A 15,138-nucleotide genomic window follows, 5' to 3' on the forward strand; every position below is an offset into this window, starting at 1 on the left:
TAGAAACAATAAATTCTGCAGGCAATCAGGAAATATTTTCAAATACAAAGGAAAGGAAATTTGAATAATACGAGACAATTTTGTACTCACTCAAAAAACATAGGAAGTAATGGAATGTGTTCCAAAAAAGCAAGGAACTCATGATAGAGCCCAGGATGACCTATCTTGAAAATCTGAGCTTACCCATATGTGAACAAATATAAGTCATTCAACAATGAAAAGGTATTTGAAACATTTAAATTTATTTTACTAAACATTTTTATTTAAGGTTTTGAGTTCCAAATTCTCTTCCTCCTTTCTTCCTCTCCCCTCTCTCTAGATGGGAAGCAGATATAGGTTATACATGTACAATTATGTAAACATTTCCATATTACTCATTTTGTATAAGAAGACATATACAAAAATGAAAGTGAAAAATAGCATGCTTCAGTCTGAATTCCATAAATAGCAGGTGCATAGTATGCTTCATCATTAGTTCTTTGGGATTGTCTTGGATTATTGTACTGCTGAGAATAGCCAAGTCATTCACAGTTTTTCACTGAACAATATTACTTTGACTGTGTATATTTTTCTGGTTCTGTTCACTTCACTATACATCAGTTCATGTAAGTCTTTCCCAGTTTTGAAATAATTTTTAGGAAGAAAATTAGAACTGAAGATATTAGTTGCTTCTTGAGCATTCCAAAGAACAAAAACGTTGGAGTAAATAAATATTGCAGCCAAGAGGAGCTGTGATAGCAGAGACCAGTAAGAAACTTATTTCTAAATGTAAACAAGGAGATAGAGGTGAAAATAGTGTCTTCTCTGGCACATTCATTAAATACCATTGTTTTTGCAGTGAGGTACAATGTCTACATGACAATCTCTACAGGGAAGCGGTTTAGAACCAATACACTATAAGTGTTGATAGCATGAGAAATTAAGAGAAAAGAGAACAAATAAATATAGTGGACATGAATCTGAGAATGAGGGTCTAGAGTAGACAGAAAGGTGGAATCAATAATGAGGAGAGAAATTTGTTTTGAAAAGGGAAGCAAGGGGGCAGCTAGGTGGCACAGTGGATAAAGCACCGGCCCTGGATTCAGGAGTACCTGAGTTCAAATCTGGCCTCAGACACTTAACACTTACTAGCTGTGGGACCCTGGGCAAGTCACTTAACCCCAACTGCCTCACTTAAAAAAAAAAAAGGGAAGGGAAGCAAAAAAAGCAAAAAAAAAAAAAAAAAGAAAGAAAGAAAGCTAGGGAACAGGACTAGTTGACCAGGAACAGAGAGGAAGGCAGAATCTACTTAAGAGGAAAAAGAGGGGGCTGGGGGGGGGTGTTGGGAAGAATTATATAACCAAATGAAAGCAGGAGAGAAAAAGGTACTAATAAGCAAAGCCCAAAGGTAAGAAATGAGAGAAGATCAGATGAGGGGAAGAGAGTGGGAATAGGGCCACTCTAAAAAAGATTAAGGTAAAGTAATTAAATATGTTTATAGCAGAAGGAAAAAAAATCATAACCTAAAAACACTCCCAATATTTGAGACAGATGGAAGAAAATATAAACCTGATTTTCTTAAGTTTAAATGTGAATGGATTAAATAATCCAATTAAATGAAAAAAGTGACAGATTGGGTAAGAAAGTAAAACCTTACAATCTATTGATTAGGAGAAATACATTAGAAAAATAAAAACATACACAAAATAAAATTGAGAGAATGGAAAAAAATTACTATGCATCAAGTGAAGCCCAAAGTGGGCAATCATGTTATTTCATAAAGCAATAAAAACTTAAAAAAAACAAAGGATGAACAAGGAAACTATTTTATGCTGAAAGGAATCATAGAGAACAAACTGTGGTGGGTGAAAAATGAAATGAAACAAAAGTTCAAGCTTCCAAGGGACCAGTTGTGTTCTTCAGCTTTGGCACTGAACCCATAATACAGGGGGAGACAGGTTTTTATACATTAAAAACAATCAAAAACAATTAATTGAAAGGAAACAATTAACCAGAATACATTACTCTTATCTCTAACTGGAGGAAGGATTAGGGACTTTCCAAGGTAGGAGGGGTAGAGTTGAATTCCTTGAAATCCAAAAAAAGAGATATCTTACTCCCTCGGAACATTGATCTATATTGGCCAATTTTCAGATAAGACGTTTGGGTTACTTGAGAAAACCTGCATCAATCTTTGGATCTGACTGGGGTTCTGGTCAACATAACCTAGGTCTTTAGTTAATGGTCTCTAAGTAGTAGATAGAGGTTGTGGTAAAAAGTTAACAGTCGGTTAGTGAATACGGAAAGACGCCAGTTTTTCAAGGAACACCCTTTCGGGGAGACCAACGGCCCTGCATGGGCTACGCAGGCCAGTCCGGCTGCTAGGCACTCCACTTCCGGGGTACGAGCTTAAAAGGCAAGGAGAGAACGGAAGTGGGATCTCTTTTCCGCTCTCCTTGTTCACTGGCTGCGCTGCACACAGAGGCTGACTGAGGTTGGACTCGGCCAGGCTCGCCGTAACAGCACGTGCTTGACATGGCTCTCCCCCCCAAAGGTGGCCTTGGGCTTTTGGTGAGTTTTATACAGAATATAGACTAAGCTTAGACTTAAGACTATTTGTTTTGTATTTCTACTTTCTTATCCTTCTAAACAACATCACCTTGTAATTTCCAAACAATAAAAGCTCAAACTAGAGACCAGAGGCTTCTTCCATTTACTGGTCTGGGAGATAAAGAAGGGAAAGGTTAAAAAGGGGAGGTTAATGCTCTAGTATCCAATTTTAAATCTCACAAGGTGGTCCAGCTTCCCAGTCATGCAGGCCTAGGTTCAAACAATACAATAAGGTTTTTTTTTCCCCCTCAATTGTCACAATGGAATAGTTTTCTCATAAGACAGAAGATTGACTAGACCCATAATTAAACAGAAAGGGAAATAAGCTAGAACCGAATCACAAGATAGAGTCAGTGTGGTTCACTCAAATCTCACAATTAACCATTTGTTGTCCTAATCCCCTCAATTCCCTCAAAACTAAGCAATAAATCAATCAGTAAACATTTATTAAGCACCTATTGTGTGCCAGGCACCCAAGTGTGGAGGTTACAAAGAGGTGCAAAACAGTCCTTGACTGACAATCTAAAAGGGAAGACAACAAATACATGCAAAGCAAGCTATAAACATGATAAACATTAAATAATTAATAGAGGGAAAGCTCTAGAATTAGCAGGGTTTGGGAAAGGTTTCCTGAAAAAGATGGGATTTTAGTTGAGACTCACAATGCTGACCTTTAAAAAAAATAGTTCCATGTGACGTCTTCCCTTCAAGGACATTCTTTGAATTGAGAGCCCAAGTTGGAGATAATCTCTCTGTTTAGGGGTCAATTCTTGGGCCCCAGTGACTGCTGTGCTTCACCATCATGATTGTCTTTGGTCTGAGAAAGATGGTCAAATGACCATGCTTTTATTAATAACCTGCCAGACTTATTAAGAAAATGATTAAATTACCCAGAAACTATGTCTCTTGAATTTCTAATCGTCATGAAGGAAACCTGAAGTGAGGCAATATGGCACAATCAAAAGAACAGGAGCCTGAAATACTGATTCTGGCTTTTCACAAACTGTTCAAACAAGTCACTTGACTTAACTGGACCTCAGTTTTCTCACCAATAAAATCAAGGGCTTGGACTAATAATTCTTTTTACTTCTGAAATTCCAAAAGCCTTCCTACCTTAGAACTGAGCACTTTTTACTTATTTATATAGAATCCTGACACATTAAATGGGATGGTAGATGAGGGAAAAATAAAACAAAATGACATAATTGGTGGGTGAAACATTATCATATGAAGAAATTCAACAAATGCACTAATGTGGATGCTTCAATCAGTTAAGCAGTGGAAGAGCTGAAAACAAACCTAATCTTGGGGGAGTCAAAAGCTACTTGAAAGGATAACCTTGGGGCCTGACCTTTGACTTGCAGTGGGGTGGGGTGTTAGGTCAATTAGACAATTCTGTGGCAACAGCTCCAACTGAGAATTCTGTTACCAGTTATCTTATGCTGCCTTCCATGTGCATAATTTTGTTGAGTGAACACTAGTAATTGGTACAATTTAAACTAGATTTCTATTATTTGTATCTACTTTTAAGAAAAAACAATAATTTTTAAAAAGGACTATATGATTTTTAGGGTAATTTAAGACAACAAAAGCTTTTCAAGGCCAAATGTAATGTCTTAACAACTGTGGTAGAGGCTGTTGGAGGGAGCCAAGGCTGGCGGATCACATGAGTTCACGAGTTCTGAGCTGCAAGGGGGCTGAAGTCAATTGGGTGTCTATACCAATATGGTGAACCTGAGAGTATAGACCACAAGGCTGCTTAAGGAAGGGCCAACTGGCCCAGGTCAGAAAAAGGGAGAGGTCAAAGCTTCTGTTCTCATTAGCAATGGCATCAGGCCTAAGAGTGGGCATTGGGCTTTTAGCCTGAGTGAGATGGGGAAACTCAATCTCCCCCAACTCCCTAAACATAAAAGTTATGAATTGTGGTTGAAATTTTGGTTTCCAAGCACGCACCATACTTTAAAATTTTTATACTGATCTAAACCTTCTTATTTAGTTACAATTGCTTACCCACATAATTCCATATCATTAAAAAAAAATAGCATCCTAAATGTCCTGGTTAGACTTATACTATCTTGGTTACTTTTGATTTTCCTTAGTCTCACACAGCTCTGATAACTAATCTAAATCCTTTACATGAAGAGTATATGGCAGAGATAGAAAAAAGAATTGAGTTAGTTAAATGAGTTACTTCACTCCATTAAAAAAAAAAAAACAAAAAACTTGGTTTATTAACTTTAATGATGATCCATTTCATGCTTTTTGTAATATTCAAAACCACAAAGCCGGAAATAAAGTCTGGGCAACAAAATCCATATTCAAAGGTCATCTCCAGTGTTTTAATGTTAAGTGAAAGATTGGAGCTCCAGCAATAGGTAACTACACCCAAGCACAGATAAAGATTACACGTTTGGCCATAAACTGAGTTCTATATTCAAAGTGCTAAATAGTTAAATTCACACAAGTGAATTATAGGTATTGTAGCTATCACTTCTGTATCTTCATTAGACATGTATTCTGCATTTAGGATTGCAGATTTAAAGTACTGTACAAAGGAACCTTAGAAACCAAGTCCAAATCTATTTTACAGAGGAGGAAATGGAAGTCCAGAGGCATGAAGTAATTTGTTCAATATCACAAAGAACAAGGATTTGAAAGCAAAACTTCTGACTCAAAATCCAAACACAGTATCACTCAACTTGAACATTACTACCTCCTTTATGCATAACCTGAAAAGTCAACTTTTAGGAAATGCAAAACGTCAAATTTGCTTCGTTCTAGCTGAATGCTAAAAAATTTCCACAAATGGTTCTGAAGGTCGATAACCAATCAAAGACTCTTTATCATTGGCATCTAGAAGCATGTCTTCTAGAACGTGAGGTTTATCATAGCCAAAAGATGTGTTAACCTTCCTTAGAGTGATGTTGTCTTGAATGTCTGTCCTTGATTCAGGGTCATTTTGTGGAGGCTCTGGGTCAGATATGAAGTTGCATGATTCCACATGGCTATTCTCAGAAACATCCCTAGGAAGGCAAGAGTCTGAAATGAGACTGCCAGATTCAGCTTGACTGCTGTTAGAAGGAAAATAATTCTCTTTCATCATTGCGCTGTCATGATTATCAGAGGTCATGTCTGTAATATTTTCTTCAACAGTCATTTCTTCTGTTATGCGTGATACTTCTTGAAAGTGCTCTGTTTTTTCGCTATTGTCTTCAGAATTTATGTTACTCACTGGGGTCAAATGACCGATGTGTTTTTCCTCACTTTCTGGGACTGGCAAGTATGATGTTTCAACAATAGAAATACATTTTGATTCAGAATTTACCTCTAAAATGTTGCGTGAATTAAAATTTCTTACCACAGATACCTAAAGGAAAAAAAAGTATGTTACTTGAAAACAAATTCAAGCCTCCTGTTCACAAATTAGACAGTGATCTAAGGGCAATAAAATGAGAACAACTCAAATACTAGCTAATTTGTTACTTTAAGATAAACTATAAGTGGAATGAAGGTGAACAGTACTCAAACCATTGTACATGGCTCTTAGAAATTCCAACCTGTGGAATATTATTGTGCTGTAAGAAACAACAAGCAGGATGATTTCAGAAAGGCCTGGAAAGACTTGTAGGAACTGATATATAGTGAATTGCACAGAACTAGGAGGACACCGTGCACAGTGACAGCAGTAGTTTGATGAAAAACTGTGAATGACTTAACTATTCTCAGCAATACAATAATCCAAGACAATCCCAAAGGACTAAGGATGAAGCATACTATCCACCTCCAAAGAAAGAACTGATGTTGAGTGAATACAGACTGAAGCACGCTATTTTTCAATTTTTTTTTTCATTTTGGCTGATAGGGTAATGTTTTACGTAATTGTACATACATGACCTATATCCGATTGCTTATTGCCTCGGGGGGTGGGGGGAGGGATAAAATTTGGAATTCAAAACTTTAAATAAAAATGTTTAATATTAAAAAAAAATAAATTCCATCCTGGAGATTATACCATTCCTATAATCTAGCTATATACTTACCTCATGCTGTTTCATAAAGCAAAGATCTGTAAGGGAACCCATAAGATCCAGATGGTCTAGCAACAGGCCTTACTGTAGTAGACCTGGCTCAGTCCTTGCTTTTTAAATCACCTAGTCCTAGGGTGGTCTTACGCAGTTTCATACCACTATTAATTGGGCTCATCATCCTTATAATGCACCTAGCCTCAAACTCCATGTCTACCAAAATCACTTCATCTCTTCCTATCAAACATATAAGGAAAAGTTAAATTTCAAATTTAACATATATTACAGTTAATGGGAAAAAAATTAAATTTAAATGAGTTACCAATGACTTGGGCAATTTGAAGTTCTGTCTCTGAAAAACCTTTCTCTTCAAGACCATGTAAATTGTGAATCCTACACACACAACGAAGGCAAGGAATATAAAAAAAATTATGATGGACAGAGAAGAATCTAAAAAAGAGAAAAGAAACAAGATTAATATGAAGACAGAACATGGTTACAACAATTTCAATAATTTACAAGAGTTATTTAAAGTTATTTCTTAATATGTAAAATTTTAGTTACCATAGTAACATTCGGACCATGGTGGGAACAGTTAAGTGAAACTACCATGAAATAGTGAAGAACAACCCAGAGCTTGAGAATTTAAAGTTCTGGGTTCTAGTTCTTATCAATAACCATTTGACCTTTGGAAAAGTAGTTTCCCACTTTTGATCTCATTGCGGGGCATGAAAGGAAAGGATTTAAAAAAATATTTTATTTCCCCCCAATTATGTGTAAAGATAATTTTTAACATGAGATGGCAAGCAATTTGATACAGGTTATATATGTGCAATCATGAAAAACACATTTTCATTTTAATCATGTGGTGAAAAAAAACACACAGAATCCCACCTCCCACACCCCCCCCCAAACATGAAAAAAAAAAATGAAAAATAGTATGTTTCAATCTGCAGTCAGACTCCATCAGTTCTTTCTCTGGAGGTGGATAGCAATTTTCACCACAAGTCCTTCTGAATTGTCTTGGATCACCGCATTGCTAAGAATACTTAAGTCTTTCACAGCTGATCATTGTACAGTATTGCTGTTACTTTGTATGATGTTCTCCTGGTTCTGCTCACTTCACTTTGCATCAGTTTGTCTTTCTAAGTTTTTATGAAATCATTTCTTTTAGTACAGTAGTATTCCATTATATTCATATACCACAACTTGTTTAGTCAATCCCCAATTGATGGGCATCCCCTCAATTTCCAATTCTTTGCCAATACAAAAAGCTGTTATAAAGATTTCTGTACAAATAGGTTCCCTCTTCCCCTTTTTATCTCTTTGGGATAAAGACTAATAGTGGTATTGCTGGATCAAAGGGCATGTATAGTTTTATAGCCCTTTGGGCATAGTTCCACATTGCTCTCCAGAATGGTTGGATCAATTCACAACTCCACCAACAGTGCATCAGTATCCCAATTTTCCCACATCCCCTTCAAAATTTATCATTTTCCTTTTCTATCACATTAGTCAATCTGATAGGTATAAGATGGTACCATATGTTGTTTTAATTTGTATTTCTCTAATTGATTTAGAGGATTTTTTTCATATGACTATTGGCAGCTTTCATTTCTTCATCTGAAAACTGCCTTTTCATATCCTTTGACTATATATCAACTGGGGAATGACTTGTACCTAAAAATTTTTATTTATTTATTTATTTTTCTTTTTGGTGAGGCAATTGGAGTTAAGTGACTTGCCCAGGGTCACACAGCTAGTAATTGTTAAGTGTCTGAGGCCGGATTTGAACTCAGGTCCTCCTGACTTCAGGGCCGGTGCTCTATCCACTGCACCACCTAGCCGCCCCTATTTTTTTTGGGGGGGTGGGGCAATCAGTTAAGTTACTTGCAGCTAGTAAGTATCAAGTGAATGACCCGTATTTTTAAAAATTTGATTCAGTTCTCTATAAATTTGATAAATGAGGCCTTTACCTGTTGTGAAAAATTATTTTCCTAGCTTTCTGCTTTCCTTCTAATCCTGATTGCAGGTTTTGTTTGTAAAAACCCTTTTTAATTTAATATAATCAAAATTATCCACTTTACATCTGGTAATGTGCTCTATCTCTTATATGGTCACAAATTCTCCCCTTCTTTACAGATCAGACAGGTGAACTCATCCTTGCTCACATAATCTACTTATGGTGTCACCTTTTATACTGACATGATTTTGACCTCATCTTGATATCTGGTATAAGATTTTGTTCTATATACCTAGTTGCTCCCATACTGTAAAGAAAAGATTCTAAATGCCTGGAAAGTCCAAGTGCCTTTAAAAACACCTTATGAAACTTTCAGGAAGAAGAAACAAGTTTTATTAGTATAGAACTTTTAGCCTTCAGTTTGGCCCTTTGGCCTGAATAAATTTCCTAAAACATTACTTCTTTTTTGAGTATTTCAGTTAAACCAGGTTTTACTATATTTTATGATTTGAGGGAAATTTATTTTTGTACTCTGAATTTCTCCATGAGATAAAATTAAACTGTTAAGGATCTCAAAGTAGAGTTTACTTAAATTCCAAATTGGATCACATCTTTGAAACCCTTCTATAATTGTTAGTCACAATACTTAGGATTACTGGTAAGATTAATGAAGAGTAACAAAACATTACCTTCTTCTCTATTATATGAAGGTGTAATACACTGTTCTTCTGATTTTTCATATGTAATTTCCCAAATTTCAGAGACTGGATAAAATCCTTTGGCAGAAACACAATACTCAGAATTAAATGAAATTGCTGGTATAATTAATTGGCACTGAGTTTCATTGCAAGATTGGACATCCCATTCTTCCTCATCGTTCTGTATGAAAGTTATAAAAATGAATAAAAAATAAATTTTTTAAACAACCATTACTTTAGCCAATCTAGAGACACTCTTGTAAAGAGCTTATTCATGATAAGTATTTACTAAATCTGAATAACTTAAATAATTAAGTTTGTAGATGACAAAGTTGGAGGGGATTGATAATTGTATAATTATGATTCAATATGGAAGGGTGGGAATGATGTGCTAATAAAAATAATTAAGTGCTCAGTAAAGGGCCAAGACTGTTTTGTATCAAGACCCTCTGGGCTAAGAATAGTTTTTACATTTTTCAATACAACAAAACTTTAGATTCCTTGAAAACATCCAGCCAAGATGAAACTGAACCATTAACAACTATCATAAGTTTAACCTTTAACTCAGTCTTAAATCCATCTAATTGTTTTATCATTTAGTCAGCTTCTTGACATCTTTAGTATGAGTCATATTATTAAATATTTAACTAACATCTTTGTATACTCTACAAAATTTCCTTCATCTATTAGTCTGATAACCTCATAAAGAAAGTAAGGTTTGTTTGACATCAATCAACAAACTCTTATGTGTCAGGTAATGGGGACACAAGTACAAAGAATGAAACAGTTCCTACTCAGAAGGAACTTACATTCTAATGGGAGAGACAACAAATACAGATAGTTCATGCTTTACTTAATAGGAAAGTTTTAAAGACTTCAATGCAAAGCAATTTTTATATAATGTGAATGTGGGGAAAGGAGGGAGAGAGACAGGGATGGGGTCTCATGCCTGTGGAGGGAGGGGGTCAGCACATGGTTCAAGGACACTTTAGGGCTGGGGACAGAGAAGTTAGAACAGGAGGAAGAACATGCAGGGGCTGGGGCCTGGCTGGAACCAAGAGGAATAGCACTTGGGGGGAGGGGGGGAAGGTGAGGTAAACACACGGCAGCCAGACACAGACACACAGTATCCAAGCACAGACAGACTGAAGAACAACATGCAAGAGGCCATACGCAAGGGTGGGTGGATGGAGTTGGGAAAAGGTCTATTCTCTCTGTGCCAGAGGTCTCAAGCCACCCCCCAAATCTGGTGGAAGTGGAGAGAGATTGAGAACACTGTACTGTTCAGTAAAGTTAATATAGGTGGGTTGTTTTGGAATCATGTACACATGTAGAGAGGTGAGTCTTTGCAAGAAAAAAGGATTATATTTTTCCCAGAGACTGAGGAGAGAATGTGTGATGTCATGTGATTTTAATGGGAGGAGTCCAATACAAATGTCTTCAATTCCTTGGTGAAAAGCAAGATTCTTAGCTGAGAGAGGGGAGACAGGGGAAGCATGGGAAGCTTGAGGATGGCAGAGAAGATTCAACCTCTTTTTGATGAAGTTCTTCTCATTCTTTGTAATCACGACTTCCTTTTTTGGATAATCATTATTTAATGATCAATTTTATATTTTCCCCAGGAATTGAGGTCAAGCTAACTGGCCTGTATATAGTCTAAAGATTCTTCCTTTTAAAAGGATATTTACTTTTCTTTAGTACTGGAATACCATTCTATTTCCATGATCTTTTGGTTATTACTGATAGTGTCTCAGCAATCACATCAGCCAGTTCTTTAAGTGCCTGAAGGTATAAATTCACCTGGACCAAGTTTCTTGAATTTGTCAAAGGCAACATGCTCTCTTACTGTCTTAAGTATTAACCTCAGTCAGTCTTTGTTTTCAGTCATTTCTAATGCAAAGGTCCTCCTCTTTGACAGTGAAATAGAATTGAGCATTTTTGCCTGCTCTCTGTGGTCTGTTATCATCTCATGTACCTCAAATGTAATAATTCTTTTGTCACTAATGATGAAAATAAATTATCGGGGAAATTCTAGAAAATATGTTCTATTTTAACAAATTTGTTCTTTTGTATATGTGTGGCAATGAGGGTTAAGTGACTTGCCCAGAGTCACAAAGCTCATAAGTGTCAAGTGTCTGCAGCTGGATTTGAACTCAGGTCTTCCTGAATACAGGGCCAGTGCTTTATACCACCTAGCTGCCCCTACAAATTTATTTGTTCTTTATATGCTCTTGCCAGTTACTTATATGACTGCTCTTGGGATAAAGGCTCATTGGTGCTTATCAGGTTTGGTACAGTTGGGGTTCTTTTGAGGTATGCGTAACACTAGTTGTCCTGATGTCCCTTCTAGTTCTTGAACCCTGCGATTTGGGTCTTATGCCAAACTAAACTTTATGACTTGCTTTCACTTCTAATGTTTTTTACTGTTTTCTAAAGCAGTAGTACTAAATCTACTATTATAGGGTCACAGGATTATAGATTTAAAAACTGGAAGGGATTTTGGAGTTATCTAGGCTAACTTTCTCATTCTTAGGGATGAAGAAAATAAAGCTCATCAAGGTCAGAAGACTTGCCTGAGGTCACATGCGTGTTTCCGTTCCTTTCACAAACGATCTTATGCTTTAAGGTACCACTGTCTTGGGCTGCCGTTTCCCTCTGTTTGGCAAGGTGCTCAAATGCTTGTTGACTAAAGTAGTTTCTTGGCTTTTTTGGGTCTTTCTCCTTGTGACAACTATTATTATTATTTTTATAATAAATTATAATAACCAAGATCAAAATATTATTTGTGGGTACACAGCTAACAGGGCAAAGTAAATAATTCAGTGAACTTCAGTAGTTTAAGCTGATACTGATTAATTTATATATAACCTCACCTCCACAATACTCATACCTTCTTTACCTCTTTCCCTGTCTTTATGTGCAGATATTCAGAATACTTTTGTTACTATGCTGATAATCAACTTATACTATATTTAGAATATTTCTAACTTGGAAAATGCAGAACTTACCTCACTTCCATTTATCTTCAAATATACCTTGTATGTGACTATGCTGCAATCATCGTCGTCATCATCATAATAATAATCACACACAGGTCCTTTCTCTTTTCCTTCAACAATTATTAGAGGATGCTCTATATCAATGATAAGCTGGCGATCTTTCTCTTGAACTTTTACATTAGGTGGTCCTATTTTTCCTGAAATAAGGAGAAATATTATTTTAGGCATATAAGCTTAATACAATACAATAATTAAGCACTTACTAAGTATCAACCACTGTGCTAAGCACTAGGAATACAAATAAGAAAGACTCCCTGCCCTCAAGCAACTTACAATCTAAATAGGGGAAGACAATATATTAAAGAAAGTTGGAAGGGAGGGAAAGGGGACGTGATGCTGGGGCATCATGTTCCAGGGAGTTGAGATCAAGCAGAGCTGGGGATGGAAAGTTATTTTTTTTGTACAGCCATTAGGAGAATCTGTTTTACTTAAATACACATACAGTTTATCCTCAACTTTCGTGGGGCTGATGTTCCTAGAAAACAGGAAACACTCTTTACAAGAGCAGGATGAACAAGAACAGTGAAGTGCCTAAATACTACTTCTCTCTAGCAATCTTCATGGCATGCTTCCACCATGGGGAGCTGTACTCCTGACTGGTGAGAGTTCTTTATAACTCGTGTGCCCCAGAACAACAACGCTACTGTTCTCCTGCCATTGTTCTTCTGCACCATTCTGTGTGCATCCTTTCCCCACAGTTTTTCAACCCTAGTTCTGAACAGCAATCATAAATCCTTTGGTCCTACTCATTATCCCTTTTTCCTCTTTGTGTTGATGTCTCTTATTAACACATAAGCTCTTTCAGAGTAGGGGAGGCCTTTTTAAACATTTAGATCTTCATCACTTAGCACACTGCCTAATACATGTTAAGTGCTTAATAAATGTTTTTAAAATTCATTTAAAAACATAAAAAGACATTTAAAAACCTTAAATATAAAGAAATTTTGTTTACACACATTACTTACCATCCTCATACATATGAAATACTTTAGATTCTGCATAGGAAGATTCATAGTGTCCAACTGTAGCTTTAACTCTGGCCCAGTAAGAATAGACTGGTCTTTTAATATGGCCAAATATGTTACAAGACTGACTAGAAATATTGGTGCAGACTTCATGCCATATTCCTTCTCTGAAAAAGAAAAGAGGACAACTTGTTATAATCAGCATATAGACATACCCAAATAATAGCACTACAAGAGACAACCTCAAAAAGGAAAGAGCTTAAAGGCACCAAAAGTTTAATTTCATTAAACCTAATGAAAGTCTTAAGATAGAATCTAACCAAAGCCATAACTATAAGCACTTCTAACAGTCATATATAGTACAGGGATATCTTCCCCAACATTATTAATTGGTTCCATGAAAACAATGTTAGGCGAAACAATACTGGTGGGAGGCATTGAGTACCATAGGAACAATGTTATAAATAGTGAATGGATTCTTGAGGAGGGCTTCTGAGGGGTGGAGAAAGGCAGTAAAGGGTCAGAAGAGAGTCCAGGGCTGTACACTGATTAAGGGGCTACAAACTTTAGGGGGCTACATTAAGAAGAGAAGCTGCAGGTCCCCTGGATAATCCTGGGAAGAACACATCACATGGAATAGTATAGGGGCTTCTGCTAAGGAACTACCTCTACAAAATGCAGACTGTTGTTTGCTCTGCAATTTTGAAGTTTAAAAGAGTTGCTTAGAAGAGAGGTATCAAATTCCTGGTCCAGGCCAAACTCTAGAGCAAGATTCAAGAGTAATTGGGAAATGTTTAACAAAATAAATAAAAATACAACACAGATAATGTTAATTTGTGGTTTTCTATGTCACTCTGCAGCCAGACAGGGATCCTTTTGTATTTAAGACCAAGGGATTAAATAAAAAGAAACAACAACAACAACAAAAAAAAAACCACAACCAAATTGAATGAAATAGTAACACTTACTCATAGCTCTTTAACTTCACTGTGAAAGTAGGAGTATGAGACATTTTCTGGTAATCCCAAAATACTTCAGGATTCAAATTGTAAGATTTTATTTCAACATTAGTTGGTGTAGACACTGTTAAGAGATTCAGATATTTTAAATGAAAATGTTAAGAAATTAATACTAACAATAACTAGCAAAATAAAGAGTAGATAGTAATAACTTTAGAAAAATTTTTATTTTGTGCTTAAGTAATCTGTATAAAATAATTCTCATTTACATTAAATGTCAAGTCATCCTGGAATGATAATTCTTAATTCCATATGATGATTTATATATTATGAGCCTGGTGACAATTTGACTGACTTAAATTCAGAAGTCACACACGAATAAGGTATTTTAGTATATGAAGCACCACATTCACAAAACCAATAGAATCATGAGATCACATATTTCAAGTTGGAAGGAGTGTTAGAGGTCATATAGCTCTCCTTTTACAGATGAGGAAATGGAGACCCTGAGAATTCACCAAATACTATCCCTAAATCATTTTGTCACTGGATATTTTCAATATTCAGTGTATTACTAGAAAGCAGTTCACATGAAAATGACTAGCTATAACCTTTAAAAAGGGGTCAACATTGTGCCATGGCAGCCATATGCAAAAGTAATTAATAGAAGTATAGAGTCTGAGAATGAGAAGGCTGAAAGTATCACTGTTACCTGCTCTGGCTAGATCACATCTGGAATGATGTAATCATTTCTAGGGCACTACATTTTAGAAGGGACAATGATAAAATGGAACTTTTCCATCTAGGTAAAAGTGACCAGGATGATCTATTAGATTTATCAGGATGATGAGGAAACTGAAAACTATCATATGAAAATTAA

General features: G+C 36.1%; 1 protein-coding gene across 1 annotated transcript in view; it reads right to left on the minus strand.

Moving 5' to 3' along the window:
* Positions 1 to 4,812: 4,812 nt before the first annotated feature.
* Positions 4,813 to 15,138, minus strand: part of IFNGR1 (interferon gamma receptor 1) — a 28,994-nt gene continuing 18,668 nt past the window's right edge. Inside the window, exons 2-7 of the mRNA XM_044005551.1 lie at positions 14,268 to 14,382; positions 13,300 to 13,466; positions 12,284 to 12,471; positions 9,267 to 9,456; positions 6,937 to 7,064; positions 4,813 to 5,956 (exon numbers count right to left, since the gene is read on the minus strand). Coding sequence (XP_043861486.1) covers positions 5,378 to 5,956; positions 6,937 to 7,064; positions 9,267 to 9,456; positions 12,284 to 12,471; positions 13,300 to 13,466; positions 14,268 to 14,382 — 1,367 coding nt within the window. The 3' untranslated portion in view covers positions 4,813 to 5,377. The remainder of the gene's footprint in view (positions 5,957 to 6,936; positions 7,065 to 9,266; positions 9,457 to 12,283; positions 12,472 to 13,299; positions 13,467 to 14,267; positions 14,383 to 15,138) is intronic.

The sequence above is a fragment of the Dromiciops gliroides genome, chromosome 4, assembly GCF_019393635.1.
Source record: "Dromiciops gliroides isolate mDroGli1 chromosome 4, mDroGli1.pri, whole genome shotgun sequence".
Lineage (NCBI taxonomy): Eukaryota > Metazoa > Chordata > Mammalia > Microbiotheria > Microbiotheriidae > Dromiciops > Dromiciops gliroides.